The sequence below is a fragment of the Aspergillus bombycis genome, assembly GCF_001792695.1.
Source record: "Aspergillus bombycis strain NRRL26010 chromosome Unknown contig00121, whole genome shotgun sequence".
In the NCBI taxonomy this organism is placed as follows: domain Eukaryota; kingdom Fungi; phylum Ascomycota; class Eurotiomycetes; order Eurotiales; family Aspergillaceae; genus Aspergillus; species Aspergillus bombycis.
Genome location: NW_019170123.1, coordinates 25,299 through 43,264, shown reverse-complemented (window position 1 = coordinate 43,264; position 17,966 = coordinate 25,299). Strand labels below are relative to the sequence as shown.

The following is a 17,966-nucleotide window of genomic DNA, read 5'->3' as shown; positions in this document are numbered from 1 at the left end:
GAGCGATAAGGAGAGAAATGGGCTAGGAACGCGATAAAAGGACTCAGCTGGATCGGGATAGTGAAGGCACACTGTTCCGATAACGAGCTGACAAGAAGAGGCTTCAAACCGATACAGATGCCCTTCCCACCCACCAAAAATAGCCTGTTGCTCCTCTCTTTGGTTGCATAGAACCCACTCCGATTCCCGTGGGGGGGGCCATTCTCCAGGCAGGGTGCCATTCAGGGCGACGGCGGCATGCAGAACAGACTTGGCCATGCAATTATGAGGGGCTATTAAGAGGCAGTGCTATCATTCATGCATGAAACCCCTCATTGACGGCGCTGTGGGTACCACCTGGGGCATGATCTGCCGTCAATGTTCCAGGTCAATTGAAATCTTCCGTCTTGGTTAACCGGCCGTCCGATCGAGGTCGCTTTGCTTCGAGGAAGGCTAAATAGAAGTGATTCCAACTGCGTCCGCACGTGGGCTGCCAGATAGTCTCACAGATGGAACCGCCTTTGACAGTTTGATCATGCCTGCAATCGGTCTTTCGTGGGTTGGGATTGGGATGGTAGCTGTGGGTACAGTGGTGGTACTTTGGGCTATGATGAGGAAGCTACAAATCCTCAACAATGATCCCAACACACCACGCTGCCTTCCATACACAATACCGTTCCTGAAAAGTACCATCCCATTTGTGCTCGATGGACCAAACTTTTTCCATTGGGTCTCGTGAGTATGCACTCCTGTCAAGATATGAACATCCGGACTAACCAACCGCCAGCTGCTATTGCCAGGGCCGTTGGCCAGTGCGGGTAAATCTTCTGAATGGTGAGGTCTATATAGTCCAAGGAGCTAAGAACATCGCTGCCATTTTCAGCAAGCCTGGCCTTACAGTTACCCGAGCATATAGTATTGCACTGAAGCATTGCTTTGGGATGGAGCAGAAAGCTGTTGATGTTTATCTCGCTGATACGTCGGGCTCCTGGCATCGACCTATTCCCGGCAGCCAAACGCCGTGGCACGGACGTGTGAGCTACCATACCCACGAGAACCTTGTTCAGGGCCTCTTAGGCGCTGGGCTGAACCCAATGACGGAGCGCATAGAAGGACTATTATTTGCCTCCTTGGCAACGGCCCTGCCAATGACTCCGGAATGGACTTATGGGATGGACTTGACCGAGTTCTTTGAGAACCACCTCGGGTCAGCCATCCTGCAAGCCTTATACGGTCCGCTGCTGGTCACAAGGAACCCGGACTTCAACCGTAACTTGTGGCGATATGATAAACAAATAATGAGGCTAGCCAAGCGCTTACCATCGTGGCTGATCCCCAACGCCTACCGTTTGCGAGATGAACTCCTCGATACGATCATGAAATGGCATCAACAGGCTGCTCTACTATCGGAAACGAGGCCAAGCAGTGAACAGACGGGTGGAGATGAAGCCGATCCATATTGGGGATCGGCCATGATGCGTGAAAGGAACAAGATGCTCTTGAAAATTGAAGGACAAGATGCCAGGTCAGTGGCATCCACGGATCTTGGCTTCATCTGGGCGTATGTCTTGCTGTGCTCATTTTCTCGCACATCTTCTTCACCATCATGACTAACCTCTGGCTAGCTCTGTTACTAATGTCGTCCCATCTACCATGACCCTTTGTACGCACATGTACCGTGATCGCTCCCTCGTTGAGAATATTCGTTTAGAGATTCGGGATTGCATTCAGCCGGGGACCACCTCACGGTTTGACCTCAACAAGCTTGGGAAGCAACAACTTTTGCTCTCGATGTATGCTGAGACTTTGCGCTTCGGTGTACAGATCCATATTCCCCGTTGCTCGCCACATCAGCCGCTTTCCGTGGCAGGAGTAACCATCCAGTCTAATAAAACGATCCTCATCAACACAGGACTCGCACACTCCGACGAGTCTGTATGGAACACACGAAGTGGACAGTATCCGCTGGATACCTTTTGGGCACAGCGGTTCCTTGTTGATCCAACAGACGAAAGCAGCGGGCCTGTAAGAAAAAAATGCTCTCAGCCATTTAGTCCCCCATCTGGGAAAGAGGACAAGAAGATGAACAGTCAAGCTCCAACCTCAGGGCAATTCACCCTAGACGGGCTCGAAGGAAGCTGGATACCCTATGGAGGTATGACCCACTCGAAACTTATGACATTTTGTGCATAAGACACTTGGCCAGCCATTAACAGGATGTAGGCGGACAACACGCATGTCCGGGTCGGAACCTAGCAAAGCGCATTATATTGCTCGCAAGCTCGATGATGGCTATCATGTTTGACATCGAGCTACTAGCTCCTGACTCGTCCTTGCAGTTTGGCTCACCTCGGTTTGGATTTGGGGTCCGTAAGCCATTTACACAAGTGCCTTTTCGAATTCGACGCCGACAACCCGTCAGTCAACATTAGAGCGGTGGCCCTCTGGATAATAATGGACGCATGCAGTATTGATAAACCCTTGTATAGATCCAGAGCCCGCTTCTCGGGGATCTCTAGGAGCCAGTATGTAGGTGCAGCATCCTTCTCAATCAATCAATCAAGATTCTATTAACTTGTTGGGGCCCGACTACTGAATGTCTAGCTATGAAGGCTGCTTGCCGGTGAAGCATAACCCTGTACCAAACGCAATATTGAGCTCTTGATGAACGCGCATACTAGAGGGAACTTGAATTTCTGTGGAAAAACCATAACCCTCAAATTCCGCTCTGGAAACTGAGGGGCGACGAGTAGCTCATCACACGGTGATAAACGCATTCATGGATATACTCATTTCGAGTAGCCGTACTCAAGATTTCATTCGATACACATGACGATGGATTATTCCCCAGCTGTCGCCAGCAAGCCATAAAGGCAAAAGAGAGAGTGCAGAGTCTGTCATCCGAAATGGCTTGAGGGCATATTTTAACCTCGTCACCGGTTTCGCCAAGAAGATTCGATGACTTCCGCCGCAGTCGTAACCTGGATGTCAGGAAACCGAGTGTCCAAAGTATCATCGCTGGTAATAGCATATCCCCCAGTGCCAGAGATGTAGTGAAATAATGCAAAAATAGACTCCGTTGATCGTCCAGTACCTTCGAGCCCAGTCTCCTCGAATTCGGGGAAGGATATTCGGCCGTTTCGAAGGTTTTCGAGGCTGTCATGGTTGACGGAAAAACGTTCACCTAATACAAAGGTAAGTGAAAGGGTTCCCACCCAGCGTTTCCGGAGTATCGTACCTCGCGCATCTTCTGCCAATTGAAGAATCTCCTTGAAAGATGCAGCCTGACCAGCGATGAAACTCACAGGCGGCCACTCCGATAAGTCCATGAGTCTTGCGACAAACCGTGCCATGTCTTGGGTGGTAATGAAGTTGACCTTGGAGGTCCCATCCCCCGGAAGAACAGCCCATTTCCCTGCCACGTTGACCGCATTGACCCATGGCTTGAGATAGCTTCTCCAGTGCGGAAGACCATAATAATCCAGGAATAACCCATTGACCACGCGCGTATGTTCGAGACTCGATTCCTCGACCGCATGAGTCGCCGCCAACGCCCACTTTGCGGTAGGGACCAAAGGGATGTGCCTAGAGTTGTTATCAGCCGCCTTTGATTCTCACCAGAGAGAATGGCAATCAACGGACTCCTCCTTGAATAACATATCGTACCCACTCACGACGAAACGCTTCGTCGACCCCGACATGTCGGCGGCACGGATAAGATTGACCTGGGCCTCGCTGATGGCCTCAGATTCCATGCCGAATGCACAGATGACCGTGTCGATATTTGCCGCCTCGAGAGACTTTGCTGTAGTGCCAACGTCACCGTAGTCTACCGCTAAGTAGGTGAGCTTGTTGACTGGGTGGTGTGGCTTCCATCGTACTGAACGTATCAGACTCTCGCAAGCACGCCCCAGCGACCGTCCCCCATGGCATACTGACTCACCTTGCGTGTGAGGATGAGAACCGTGTGCTTGCCATGCGCCACGAGGGCCTCTACGATGGTCTGGCCGATACTGCCAGTTCCGCCTGCGACTGCGATAATCGCCATGGTGTCGACACTTTGAATGGGAGGTACACAACGCGAGAGCCGGATGCCTGGGAAAGATTTCTTTATACGGTCCTCAGCGTACCAGAGCAGAGGCTGGTCAAGGCTGAAGGACGAGGATAAATAACGAAGGACAATCATTTGTCAGATGACTCGTTTCCTATTCAAGCAGTTACCTATTTAGGAAGTTATCTCTCTGCGGCTTTCCTATTTAGGAAAACCCGACCACGTATTGGACGGTGCTTACGCAACTTGAAGTCTTCCACCGAGATTCCCTCGGACTACTAACTACTACTAGTACTAGTAGTAGTATTTTGGTCATTTGCATTTGCCTATGATTGGTGTTGATACTGTACTGGGTACGAATGGTGGCCCCAGGCAGAGATGAGAGTATTTTGCACCGTTTGCACTGGGGGCCTGTTTACGTTCCCGTTCCTACTATGCCGGAAGCCCGGAAGAAGCCATGGTTTCATACATTCATTCATTCGTTCATTTAACCAATCTCCTTCAGGCGGATCATTGATACACATGTCCCCCCTGTTCACTTACTCGCAAGCGCCGCCAGCTTGGCTTTGATTGCATCCGCTGACACCTTCTCATCCCAGATATAGTTCACACTCTCCTGTCGCACCGTCGCTTCCGCCCACCGCTTGAATCGCGGTGTGGCCTCCAGCAAGCGGGGGACCTTCTCACTCAGCAACCCGTGTCTGTGGAAGGAGAGAATGCGCAGAAGGAATGAACCGGTCAGCACCTCGGCCAACGTCAGTTTCTCGCTACCGCCAAAGAACGGACCCTTGCCATCCGAACCCTCCGGCAACTGATGCTCCAGCTCCGATCGGATCGCAGTGACGAGCGCCTCCGCAGCAGCATCCCGCTCCTCCGTGGTGGAGGCCCGCAAGGATGTCTGGAAGTGGGGTTGGACCTTGCTGAAGAACGTGTCGACGAAGAAGGCGATGCGAGCGCGTTGGATGGCACCGTTCTCGCTGTTGGACGGAGGGAGGAGGTGCGACGGATGGGCGTCGGCCAGGAATTGGGCAACAACTGCGGACTCCGTGATAATGTGCTCACCGTAGGTGATAGAGGGAACAAGGCCGCGCTGCAAGGGAGGGGGTTTTGTACGTCAATATTCATGCTGGGAATGTTCGCCGGACGTAGGCATTGTAGCCACGTGCGCGCGCACACACACACACATACCGGATTGATGTCCAGATACCAGGGCTCTCGTGGCTTGGTCAAGTCAATGATGACTTCCTCGTAGTCTAATCCCAACTCCTTGAGGGCAATATGAGCGCGGTGCGCCCAGGGGCACCGGTGGTTGGTGTAGAGCGTAATCTTTGGAGTGCTCATTCTGATGTTGTTCCTTGCTTGTTGTCAAGTGGTCGGAGAGGAGCGAGAGAATGGGGAAGACGGAGGCGACCGACGGAGATTATAGATATATGCACCGCAGCGGGGGGTGGGGACGAGTGGATTTCTAATCCGATGCCGTGTGGTGCCAAAATCGAGCGCGATGACGATATCAGTCCTCCGTCGAGGGTATATGTATATCCGGCCATGATTTTCTTGTGTAGAGCTCTACCGACACAATTGCGAGTCTCAGGCTCAGTGTAAGTCTTATGACTGCCGGATCCTCGAACAGACATTGCAGTGTAGCGTCACGGTGTAGACATCTAGACATCCAGATGGCCGTTCCTAGAGGTCCGCCGGGTACGACGTCGGACTATTGGCAATGGTGGCTTTTGCATTGCTTGCCGTCCCTGTCCAGTTCCTTGCAGATAGGTATCTAGTATTTGTCTCGTGTGCAGTCTGCCTATTTTCCAGACGCTTGGTGGGTTTTGTCCGACCAGCAGGTTCAAGCTTCATGACGATCCACACCTCGGGAGAACCTCATCCCCACACATATATATATGTGTACCCCCCACCATCTATACACACATGCGTAAAACAAACCAACAAGAGCAGAGCCACGGTCTTTCAAATCTCAGAAGAGTGATGAAAAATAACAGTTCAACGCGCTGGGTCATAAGACGATCTTGACAAAGCGAAAGGAGACGTTGAGCAAGAGTAAAAAGAATAATCTGCCGTTGCGGTCGGGTTTCGAACCCGGAACCTCGAAGGTGCGGAGGCAAAAATTATACCACGGAGTAAGAATAGCATAATCACAACTATTATCGATAGCAACATCTTATATTAGTGATGCAGGTTCTTCGACGACGAGCTGGGAGTACCTCGTTCCAAGAATCAACAGTGCCCCATCATTAAGCAACTGTCACCTTTCCAATACCACACGCCTCACAAATCATCTTAGTTGTTCGTCAAAACAGACTCATAATTCCCATGTTTCTCACCCGAGTTGCGAAATACGTATCTCGGCATGGGGAATCCTGACCACCTACTTGATGGTCTTTATCCCCGAGTCTAAGGGCTATTATGCCGACAAATGTGTTCGCCACGACCATGCAGATCAGCCTATCAATAGATGCTCATCCGTTGGTACTTGGAGTAATCAACAGCTTCCCAATATCGCGAATCATATGGATGAAAAACGCCGTGCTATGTACAAGAAGCGCAGGCACCTAATCAGGCTTGCGAACGGCAGAGAAAACAACATCGTAAACATACATCCAGGTGCACCCACGCAAATGAATCAGCCGGATGGAGCCCCGTATACTTCTATCTCTGCAAGGCCAACATTACGAGTGGACGGGCTAACGGACGTTACTGTGAATACGAGACTGCGCGTGGTCTTTCCCCCAACGTGAATCCTGTTGGGTTTCCCATAATTGTCCAGTACGCCAACGGTAATGTTATTCCCATCATCAAATTGAAGAATGCCGCCATTTACTTGGTCATCGACATTGGGGCGGTCGTAGAGATAGACTTCGGAAATCGACTGTGGTTTGGCCCATGAGAGCCTCAAAGTGCTCCCAGCTTTTCCACCGATCGTTGCCCATTCTTTGCTTACCATTCCTGGATAACCATCTATGGTTCCATCAAGGGCCTTGTCCGCTGTCTGGCCATTGCCAGCATCGTGCGAAGATGCGATCGCCGCTGCGCTGCGCGCAACATTTTCTAGATGGGTTGTAACAACCGTCACCTCTGCTGGCGTACTCCTTGTCTTTCCATTTCCGACCACCAAGTGGAACCCCAGTATCTCCGAGGATTGAGGACTCGTAAATGATGGCTGCGCTGTGGTGGCATTGGAGAGGGCAACATCCGATCCTCTAATCTGTGTCCATTGATAAGTAAGGGCGGCACCGTTGGGGTCTCTACTTGCCGTACCATCGAGCACGACCTTCTCCCCCAACCCAACCGTCCGACGGTTGTCAAGGAGACGGGCATTCGCTACGGGCTCTTCAGTGATAGTATACTGTCGCTGTAGCCACTGTGCCTCATTGCCATCACCACAGCCGGCTAAGTCATGGCACACTTTGGAATCGTGCGCAGCATAGGTGAAGAAAGCGGATTGCTTAGCCTTGAGATCATCGCCAAACACGTTCTGAGCCATCGTTTGGATTGGATATCCCGTGTACCCAGTCAAGGTATGAGCAGTGGAGTATTGTTCGGCTGCTTTTTGCACATAATACGCCGTGGTGTAGTGGTCACTATGGTCACCATCGCCATACTCATGGGCGTAGTCCAGAGTATTGATCCGATCCGGATTGAAATCACTCATCAAAGTAGCCAGTGTATCAAGAAGCTCGTCACTTGTGTAGCTGGTCGAGCCATTCACCGTTTGGATGCTGCTGATTTCCGATTGCCAGAGCCTCTGGAGGCTGACACTTCCGGTATTCGGAAATCCATTTCCGCCAAGGTTGCCATCGGGCAATTGGAGGAAGACCAGTGAGATATCTGGATTTCCATCGAGTGTAAAGGCGGGAATGTTCTTCCCGTTAATGCCAGCGTCCGATTGCGTCCAGATGTCACTGACATCGGCCATCTGCGCGTATGCGGCTTGAGAGCCCGCCTGACGCTGCTCCCAGTAGCCCGTGGAAGCCTCCCCTGCATCGCCTGCAGTTAGGAACACGGTGCGAACTCTGCGACCAGCCTGAATTTCATGCAGAACGTCGGGGCTGACGAATAGTAGATCATCATCCTGATGTGCGACAATGTTCAAGGTCTGTGCAGCCGAATATGGTAACTGGTAGAGGAAGCTAATGGCTGCGATAAGAATTGAAGTTTTCATTTTAAAACAACTGGGTTGTGTGTACTATGGGATCTGGGTATCGCTCAAACTATCATGCAGAGACTGTCCGCCTGTCATGAAGGCATCGCCAATATGATGAGAGTACAACCTCATTCATCGATCTTTTCCCACCTTTTAAACATCAAGTTAACTGTTCCTCTTCACGTCTTGCGTGGCCTGACATTCCAACGACTTTGTGTTTGTTGTGTCTAGCTCCTCAACCCCTTGCTTCTCACATTGCAATCAAACCAGACACATTAGATTTCCTCTGGGGTTTTGGCAAAACATCAACCAATTTTCGAGGCGGAAGTAAATCTACGTCCGTAACTTTCAGCAGGAATTCTCTGGCGGGAGGGAGGTTCTTTCGCAGACAACTTGTATTGCTTCACGCATCACAACAACTGGACAACCTTCTGAGTGGAATTCTAATCCTGTCCACGGTGCACAACGTTCAATCTTCTGCAGAATAATTCTGATGAGAAGCATGGTTCCCAATTGCACTCTCGGTCGGTGCACAATCAATGAGTCGTTAATATTGAGTGTTTTCTAATTCTTGTCCCTAGCTCCCTGAGGTTATACGTTACGTACATTGGGGGTGAGACGTTTTCTGGAATGCCCATCGACCAATAGACGAAGTCAATCCATAGCTTCATACTCTAGTCTCCTTGGTCGGCTGCAGAAACAAGGGGTAGTGTCGCTGAAACATACCTCTTCCTCGCTGTCGAATGGTGAGCCATGGAACCGCCTGCGCTACGAGGAGCTCCATGATACGATTGCCATCAGGCAAAGCAGATATCGATATTGGTAAAGTGTATCATTCAGCAGGCGGATCGACACACGGTTCAAAGTATATACCGAGCATTGCCAAAACAACCGCGCTAGCTAGCCCGGGAGAATTGCCACGCCTCGATCTATCGTTCAGTCCAACCAGTAGCGTGGGGTTTGGAGACACTGCTAGTATCTGACATGCACTGCAGCCTCGTAGCATGGGGTTGCCAAAGTACCTATCAAGGATACCCAAATCGTAAATACGAAGAACCTAATCTCTTCGTTTTCCCAAGATCCTCGGCTAACCCAGCAGACCGCGGTGCCGAACCTACTTGGCTAACCGAAAGATAATCCCTGTAAGAACTATCAGTTGGTCCGCTTCCAGTGCCTGCGCTCGACACGAGGACACAACTGTTGGATTAGGCACGGCTTCGAGTGTTGATAGTCATACCTTCGAGAGGGCTTTTAGTTTACTGAGTGCTACTTTCTTCAGAAGTCGGGATAAAGCCAGGCCTCCCCCATGGTCTCACTGTCCAAGTTGGTATGGAGGAGGAGGAGGTCATCACAAGTCCGACAAAAGCTTACTATGAACTGATGACAAGCATTAAGTAAGAAGGGAATTGCCGCAAGAATGCAGTGTATTGACCTGGCAACTTTTCTCCAAGGACTCCAGAGTCCAGACCCATGTTGGCGTATGCACAGAGATGGAAAGTTCTCTCCGAAATAGACTACCTCAGGGTTTTCTTGAGTTGTTGGTGGGTCCGTTGGTGTCGAAGCCTAAAGGCCGTCCAGGCCAGGCTGATCGATTTGGTGCTGAAGTGGGTCATTAAGATTAACCATCTGATTGTCGTTCTTACCAGAATCGAAGGTAAGGAATGAGTGGACCATTTTGAGTTCGGCACTCTTTCCAATGTTAAGGCCTTGAACGAATCTGCGGCGATATCATAGCCGAGACTGAGGTTGTTGAGTAAAGGTAACCTATGATCGGAGATCCTCTTCGTATGATCACAGGGGTACGACCGAGGAGTCATTCTACACAACGGGAGAAATAACAAAGACATGATTGGTGATGAGTATTGGATCCTTTCCTACAGAGAGCTCTGTACGCTATCCTAAACTCGACATAATCATGGCCCGTGCTCCGCCACAGATACCTCGAAGGTGGTCTGCACTGTCACCGTTGGTGGCAGATATCTTGAGGAGAGACTCTCCTCACTGCTGTCACACTTCGTCGCACGGCTACCTTGGATTGTAGTGGTGGTGGTGATATTCTTATATCCGTCATTTGGAATATCTGCCAGCGAGTGCCAGATTCGTGGCGGGACAGTTTTTGCCTCTCTTTGCGGGCACGAAGTGACCGGGACAAGTGGATAGCTGACCCTGCGTTTCTTTCTTGACTCGGATAGGAACTGCCGTCGCGCAGCATCCGCACGAGGGGTCGAAGGGTTGACAGACAGCCAGCTGTGATTCCGAGGCAGGCTTCGATAGTCGCTAAGATATAGAGGGTGGCGGTGGCATCTGCAGCACTGTTAGTTGGATTTTACCGAATCCCAGGTGCTTGCTACCAAACGGTGGACATACAAAGAAAGTCCGGGTCTTTGAAGGTTTTGTTGTATGGTAAACGAACCACAACCGCAGCGCCCGCCCTAAGTCCATGGCAGGATCAATCAGTACGTGTCCTTCCCCGTCGTATCATGCATAGTATGGCTCAGGAACTCACAAACAACCCAATCCAAGAATGACTCCGAGAAGGACTTTCGAACGTCTGTTCATTTGTAGCCTCCAGATCATGAAAATGGGTAGAATACCCAGGGTGAGATCACACAGAGCCGAAATCACACTATGGGTATAGACGATGTCGAGAAGGAAGTCCTTGCTCATGCAGTGTGAAGACATCATCCCATGATCCCAGACGTGATGGATGGGGCGACATTCGAGGAGGGTCGCGAAGAAGAGGAGGAGGCCACCCACGATACTCAAGGCAATCGTCGTATAGATGATGATCAGGTGTACGCGAACGATGGTAATACGCAGAAGTGAAATCGCAATGGAAGTCCTGCCGGCGGTGCCCGTCAGCGAGTAGAATATCTGGCTAAGCCACCAGAACTAGAAGTGGATGAGTGCATGATCAAGTTAAAACAGAACCTATGATGGCACGGGCAGCATACCCGCAGCGAGTCTCTCAGGTCGTTCGGTTTGTCCGCAAAATACTCTAGCTTCTTTCCTAGCCCCGTTACGCCGCCGGCAATGCCACAGATAGCGAATACAAGATTGAATGCCATTGCAAGGACCATCATATAGTCATCCGCACCAAACGCCCGGAGGAGATGCAGTCGGACGTAGCTTCGAAGGCTGACTGCAAGCAAGGAGAGCCCGAGAGAGATGGACGTCACGATGATAATTGCCTCACTCCTGTCATTCGCCATTTTGATGAGATAGACGGCCAACCGTGTGGTGCCACGAGGCTAGAAGTGGTTCATGGCCTGATCCGCCGCTTTATAAGACGAATCACAGAATAGGGTTCTCGCTAATTAGTTCCTCAGGTACAGGGATTGACCCCCGTCTGTGCTCTCGTCACCTTGCTTGATACGCTATCCCTATTGCGTGTGGTGGCTCATTGGACGGCTCTTCTGTCCATGATTGATCATCACATTGATCAGTCGGTAGATGAACTCTTCACAGTGGGATAGTTTCCCCTAACTAGTTCTGGAACTGACTTCGTAAAATCGCCACCCATTAGGGTCATAGCGGCCAGTCCAGGACTGACCCATCTTCACTTGGCACCTGATGGTTGAGGCTCGATTCTACTCCGGGGTATACAATGGACCTTGGCCTTGTGCCCCAGACGCACGGCCCTCGTGTGTGAGCTTATTCTCGGTCCTGCGGAAGGGGGTTTATTAGGTTAACTCCAGAGTCCAGCGACCAGGCCCAGTCACATGATCTCAAAGCCCTGAATAACTTCAAAGCTTATACACGTAATTTTTTAGAAGAATTTTGGCTCAGTATAAATAGGGATATGCAAATTCCAAAAAAAATGATGGAAAATACTCTTGGAGAAGAATGGAATTTTGAATAATTTTCTAACTGTTTTTTAATTACGTATAGAGGATAAATGTTGGATACTAGAGCTCTACAGGGGCCAGAACCTAGATTGCTTTGACCTCTTCTGAGTACTCTGGAGCTTCTCCGGAGATCTCCACTCCGGGGTCACAGAAGAGTAGCTCTGAAACGCCTCGGAACCTCGGCACTGGGACCTCGGGGAGAAATAAGTTCGTCCCGACTAGCCGGCTTGGGCTTAACCAGGTCGATCGATACGAGCGAGAAATGGCTCGGCACCTACGCAAAGCGGAAATTCGCCGTCGCCCCAAATGGACATCCGACATTTTAATTGCAACACGGTTGCCTAGGTTCGCATAATGATACAGACCGGCTTTGGGGGGAGCTTTGAGTTTGGCAATTTCATATTGTTAGCTGCGTCGAGATCGCCCCTAATAAATTCCCTATGACGGTACCTGGTTGTCAACGACTGTTGTATACCGTCTAGCGGAAGAGCCAGGGGGCACAGCAGAGTACCGAAGAGGAGAAATCCTTTGATATGTATGATTCTCGCAATTGACTTCTGCTAGTCAACAAACCTTGAAGTCAGTTACGGAACCAGGCCTTCGTGCCTGGTCTGGCCAACAGGAAGGATCCACAGTTGGTCAACTACGATTAGTAGAATCTGTAAGCTCACCGATTCTGAGTCAATAAGGGGGAGCAGGCAGGGGAAAAAGGCCCGTATGAAGTCGGATAACTCGGTATGTTCTCCCTTGGTCCGTGGGCTGAATGAGCCTTGGGTAGATTGAGGTAGCATCGCTAGAATGACCACAGATGCCCAATTGCAGTTCGGAGGTGATGATTGACCCAGCGGCTCGAGTCTACCCCAAGGCTACTTGAGCACGGAGTCTTACCTTTGTGCAGATTCTCGAGATCTTTACAACTACTGTTGGGCACTATTTCCGATACCTTTTATACTCATCTTCGGACCCTCCTTCTACCCCATTTCCTTTGCAACAACCATCCATCTCTCTCTCCCATCATCTACCCCTTCTATCCTGTTACTCCGATGAACCGGGTTTCTGATGGGTACCGCATATATAGAGATAAAGGCACGGTCGGCTGTAATTCAATCGACTATTGGCCTTGTATTGCCATCTCATACTATCCGGCAGGCTTATCGATCATGTACCCTAACAACTTGGCACATGTAAAAATAGTAGGCGTCATACCGCCTGCCGTTATTCAGCGTTCGTATGTCACCATTCCAACACACATCACAAGTGCGACGCCTCCGGGTGAAAGTCTGTTTGTTAGAAACCTAGTTGTGGGCTTATTCCTTCTGCTCGAGCTTGCCTGATATACCTTCAGAAGCAACGGTTGATCTGTAATGACAGCAGGGCAAGACTGGCAATTTGACCAATGATAATGGCTCTACAATAGAACCTCTGTTAGATTGTCTGTAGATAGTACGAAGCAAAAAAGTGGTACCAGAGGATTAAGTCTTTAATGCCAGAAGATATAAGTGGATGTAGCTAATCGTTGCTACGATGGACTATAACTCATAGAGTGTTTAGGCTTTCGTCGGTTCTCCTTCTCTGTTTCTTTTTGGAAGATTTCTTCACAAGAAACTTAACTGACGGCACCTGTGGCTGTCGTACACGAACAAAGCAAGGTTATTGACAACAGAATGATTCATCGGTGTAACAGGGGAAAGGGTTCGCCCACTATGTAGATGACGACGAAAGAGTTGGTAGCCAAATCTCTATTCTTTACAGTAGCCAAAGATCCTTAGATAGGTCTTTAGAAACTGTGACATAGGCTTTGCTTATACCTCCAGTAGCTATGCAAGCCACTCGATAGATCTCGACAACAGCTGCCTCCATTCTTTCCAGAGTGCAACGGTTTACCGTGATTGGTCTCTCCCAATCCTTTCTTCCGTTTGAGAATCAATACATAACTCTGGAAGGCGGAACCCTCGCGCGTGGAGAGAGACTGCTACATAGTACTAGGAGGTGGGTATTAAATTTGTTGCTCCACAAAGTGGGGTATTTGGAGCGAACGGGCCCATGGCGCCGCAACGATCATATAAACGTCACAGCCCTCAAAACCAGGATGAGAGCGAGCGGAGACATCGAGGCTTACTTACCCCATGGAAGCCCACGGAAGCCAATCTGTCGACAATCCCCAAACGGAATGACGCAAGAGATAGGGCTCCGCCCACACGTGATTGGACGCCACCCCGCAGATCGGCGTTGGCCTTAGGCCCCCCATGCTCCATCCCCAATGCTTCGTGTTGCTTGGTCCATTAGTCTGGAAGATCGGAACGGCCAGAGCCAGTCGGACGGTTCATTTTGAATGGGACTTTTCCCTGATCTGACTCGTGGTGGATTGTACTCTTCCGTGCCCCACCGTGCGTGGCCCTCACACTTTTCTCTGCAGCGGGACGGAAGCATTGCGATCCCCCACGGGGATCTGCGTTGGGAAAATGGCTCGTGTGGGGTGACTTGTCTGATCGGGGGAAGTCTCCACCGAAGAAGACATTGGTAGATACGTCGAGACAATGTGACCGTGCAACTATGCCATGAGTCGTGGTTGCATTATGACGACCGACACTTGTCCCATGATACATACAAACATTCCGATCTGGTCTCGTTGGATTCGGTGATGCTGAGGACAGCCCAACGCCATGTGTACGTGATTATTGCCTGACGCTGGAAATGGAAAGCCATAGCATCGAGGGGATGTCATCAGGGGAACAGTCATTCCCAATTCCCACCGATGGCGTGCCAGACTATTTCCTAGTTTATCCCGCATGTCTATGGTGGATGGAGCCTGGGCTTCGTATTCTGACACCATTGAAATCATGATTCGTAGACCAAATCTCCCATACACACACTCTCCATCATCCGGTAGCGGCATGGGCCGCGCCTGCTGAGAGAATTTACTATGTAAGAGATTGTCCACTGCTCCGGCCTGATTGGCCCTGTGAAGACATTCGCCCGAGGCTGTTACCCTGTATGTCCTATAAAAACTGGGCACGCATCCCCCGCATCTCACAGTGGGGATATCTTGTTCTTGTGAAATGTCATAGATATTCGGTCAAGCGATGCTGGCTACCTGAAAGCCACGAGTTGGCCAGAAGTTGAGGATTCCTGTGCTCCAATACTTCAGTTACCTGCCAATCACCTGAAAATCTTTCTTTGCCCCGATAGATCTGCTATTCAGACGCCCCTTCTTCTACTCTTGTTTCTAGATCCCATAGAGCCTCTATGATGAAGGATGAACACGGGCCGGATGCCGGCCACCAGAAGATAGACGGCATGGATGAAGTGTCTCCCACAGCCGAACATTCAGAGAAGCCAAGGCGCTCGAGTATTTACGACATCGAGGGCCGACCCGCCAACAAACTCAGCACCGTCTTCAAGAACCCTCTCGAAGGCATCCCCCGCCAGCAGCTCCTCGAGGACGTGGACAGATTCTGTGTCCAGTATGGTCTGGAGGCCCACAAAGAGCTTTTCCGTAAAGGAGCTCTGATTTCACAGAATCCTCAGGATGCCCACAATATCCCAGAGCTGACCGAGGATGAGAGAGAGGCTATTCGGCGGGAACACACCCATAAATGGTCGCAGCCGTGGCAGCTCTACTTCATGGCATGTATGTACCGAAATCAGTCGCTGAGCGCGGCATGTTCTTGGATTGTTGGACTGCCTGAACTGTGCTAATTGGGTTCTAGCCATGTGCTCGTTGGCCGCCGCGGTTCAAGGTATGGACGAAACCGTCAACAATGGCGCACAGGCCATTTACCTCAAGGTGAGCTAGACACAATCGTCTACGACTGCCATGCTGATCTGGTGCGAAGGAGCTCAACATCACGGACGAATATATCACTGGCCTCGTCGTCGGTGCCCCCTACCTGGCCTGTGCGGTCATCGGCTGTTGGCTCACGGAGCCGATGAATAGGTACTTGGCACGGCGCGGTACGATTTGGGTATCTTGCTTCATTGCTGCCGTCGCGTCGGTCTGGGAGGGGGTATGCAACTCCTGGGTCAACCTGTTTATCGCTCGCTTCGTTCTTGGCCTCGGCATCGGCTCCAAATCGTCGACGGTCCCCGTCTATGCGGCCGAATGCGCGCCCGCTCCGATTCGAGGAGCGCTGGTCATGATGTGGCAGATGTGGACTGCCTTCGGTATCATGCTCGGAAACATCATGGGGGTTGCATTCATGGGTTTGCCAGACAACCTCTCCTGGCGTCTGATGTTGGGCTCAACGGTGGTTTTGCCTTTGGTCGTGTGTGCGCAGGTCTACTTCTGTCCGGAATCTCCTCGTTGGTTGATTGAGCACAATAAGATCAACAAGGCCTTCCAGGCTTTCCGCATCCTTCGCCCGACGGATATTCAAGCCGCACGCGACTTGTACTATGCGTATGTCGGGGTGGAGCTCGAACGAGAGGTGAACAGGGGAAAAAACTTCTTCACAATGTTCCTGGAGCTGTTTACAATCCCCCGCAATGCTCGCGCAACACTTGCCACCTGGATCGTCATGTTTTTGCAACAGGTAAGTAAGTAGAGGACTGCAGGCTGATTCTCCCCACGAACGCTCGGGTGAGATATACCAGCGTGCTTCTAGACCCGGGTTGACCGGTCAAGAAGCTTTCTCACCTCCTGCATCCCGAGGGATAACCCGAGAACACACCATCGACGGCTCTGCGCATAGAACGAGAGGCTAATCGAGACTTTATCTCCTTAGTTTTGCGGCGTGAACATAATCGCGTACTATTCCACAACAATCTTCACACAATCCGGATATTCGATTCAACAGGCGTTATTAGCATCGATGGGAACAGGCATCCTGAACTGGGTCTTTGCGCTGCCGGCATTCTTCACGATCGACACATGGGGCCGGCGCAACCTCCTGCTCTTTACCTTCCCTTTCCTGGCCATCTTTCTTCTCTGGACTGGCTTCTCGTTTTGGATCCAAGAAGGGATCAAATACAGCAAGAAACGGGTGGCCATGGTGACCACAGGCATGTATCTGTTCGAAGTATTCTACTCGCCTGGTGCAGGACCTGTACCCTTTACATATTCCGCCGAAGCCTTCCCACTGCATGTGCGTGAAGTCGGCATGTCCTGGGCGACCGCCACCACATGGTGTTTTAACTTCATTCTGTCATTCACCTGGCCGTCCCTCCTGCGCGCCTTCCAGCCGCAAGGAGCTTTTGGCTGGTACGCTGCGTGGTGTTTGATTGGATGGGTTCTTGTTCTGCTATTCGTTCCGGAAACGAAAGGTAAGTGATCCTTAGTTACATCTGGGGCACTGGCTAATGGTTGAAATTTGATAGCTCTCACCCTGGAGGAGTTGGATCAGGTATTCTCCGTGCCGACTCGGAAGCATGCGATGTACCAACTTAGGAATGCGGCCTGGCATTTCCGCGTCTGGGTTCTGCGGCAAAAGCTCGAGCCCTTGCCTAAATTTTACGAAGGCGCAGAGCATCTTGCAGAGGCAGAGGAGAAGTAGAGCCTCGATCCGTTGAGATACTTTAGACTCCTGCATCTATGCTTCTCGGCTTGTGGACCCGCTTGCAGGCAGTGAGCTTGTAAAGCTGTGGGAGAAATTAACCCCGCCGTGTAGTTTCCTGCTTTCTGTCGATACGTTCGTTCCTTTTTCTTTCGGTGTCATGATTGAAGTGGTAGTGTATGTGGTGTTAGTCAGTGCCTTGACTTTAATATGATCAATAACTCGCATAATTCCATCAATGAGCAAAATGAGAAGGGGCTCCAAGCTAATATTCTTTAGAGCGGGCCCATTGCCAACTAGCGTGGGTTACCCTGCCCGGGGGTTTCACTCATCGTGCTGCTCTCCATACAACAATACATTGCTATGGGATGAGGCGAGGGGTGAGCAAGTGGTATACACAATGTCCTGGGGTCCGTTTGTTCTTGTCCTGGTTGGAG

At 50.7% G+C, this 17,966-nt stretch overlaps 6 protein-coding genes across 6 annotated transcripts; 2 read left to right on the top strand and 4 right to left on the bottom strand.

Annotated features, from left to right (window-relative positions):
• Nucleotides 1-514: 514 nt before the first annotated feature.
• ABOM_010434 (cytochrome P450) lies at nucleotides 515-2,411 on the top strand (the record flags this gene model as incomplete). Its single annotated transcript, XM_022537562.1, has 4 exons — nucleotides 515-714; nucleotides 767-1,540; nucleotides 1,605-2,134; nucleotides 2,203-2,411. The coding sequence occupies 4 exons, from the start codon at nucleotides 515-517 to the stop codon at nucleotides 2,409-2,411; spliced, it is 1,713 nt and encodes a 570-aa protein (XP_022384805.1).
• A 501-nt stretch (nucleotides 2,412-2,912) lies between these two features.
• Nucleotides 2,913-4,027, bottom strand: ABOM_010433 (uncharacterized protein; the record flags this gene model as incomplete). The annotated part of the gene is made up of 4 exons (XM_022537561.1): nucleotides 2,913-3,163; nucleotides 3,218-3,564; nucleotides 3,622-3,873; nucleotides 3,915-4,027. The coding sequence occupies 4 exons, from the start codon at nucleotides 4,025-4,027 to the stop codon at nucleotides 2,913-2,915; spliced, it is 963 nt and encodes a 320-aa protein (XP_022384799.1).
• A 538-nt stretch (nucleotides 4,028-4,565) lies between these two features.
• Nucleotides 4,566-5,371, bottom strand: ABOM_010432 (glutathione S-transferase family protein; the record flags this gene model as incomplete). The annotated part of the gene is made up of 2 exons (XM_022537560.1): nucleotides 4,566-5,120; nucleotides 5,219-5,371. 2 exons carry the CDS (start codon nucleotides 5,369-5,371, stop codon nucleotides 4,566-4,568), a joined length of 708 nt encoding a protein of 235 aa, XP_022384800.1.
• A 1,297-nt stretch (nucleotides 5,372-6,668) lies between these two features.
• Nucleotides 6,669-8,207, bottom strand: ABOM_010431 (F5/8 type C domain protein; the record flags this gene model as incomplete). Its single annotated transcript, XM_022537559.1, has 1 exon — nucleotides 6,669-8,207. One exon carries the CDS (start codon nucleotides 8,205-8,207, stop codon nucleotides 6,669-6,671), a length of 1,539 nt encoding a protein of 512 aa, XP_022384801.1.
• Nucleotides 8,208-10,149: 1,942 nt separating this feature from the next.
• ABOM_010430 (uncharacterized protein) lies at nucleotides 10,150-11,401 on the bottom strand (the record flags this gene model as incomplete). The annotated part of the gene is made up of 4 exons (XM_022537558.1): nucleotides 10,150-10,493; nucleotides 10,557-10,621; nucleotides 10,696-11,081; nucleotides 11,144-11,401. The coding sequence occupies 4 exons, from the start codon at nucleotides 11,399-11,401 to the stop codon at nucleotides 10,150-10,152; spliced, it is 1,053 nt and encodes a 350-aa protein (XP_022384802.1).
• A 3,885-nt stretch (nucleotides 11,402-15,286) lies between these two features.
• On the top strand, nucleotides 15,287-17,529 carry ABOM_010429 (sugar porter family MFS transporter; the record flags this gene model as incomplete). The annotated part of the gene is made up of 5 exons (XM_022537557.1): nucleotides 15,287-15,668; nucleotides 15,748-15,824; nucleotides 15,874-16,569; nucleotides 16,762-17,299; nucleotides 17,354-17,529. The coding sequence occupies 5 exons, from the start codon at nucleotides 15,287-15,289 to the stop codon at nucleotides 17,527-17,529; spliced, it is 1,869 nt and encodes a 622-aa protein (XP_022384807.1).
• Nucleotides 17,530-17,966: the final 437 nt, after the last annotated feature.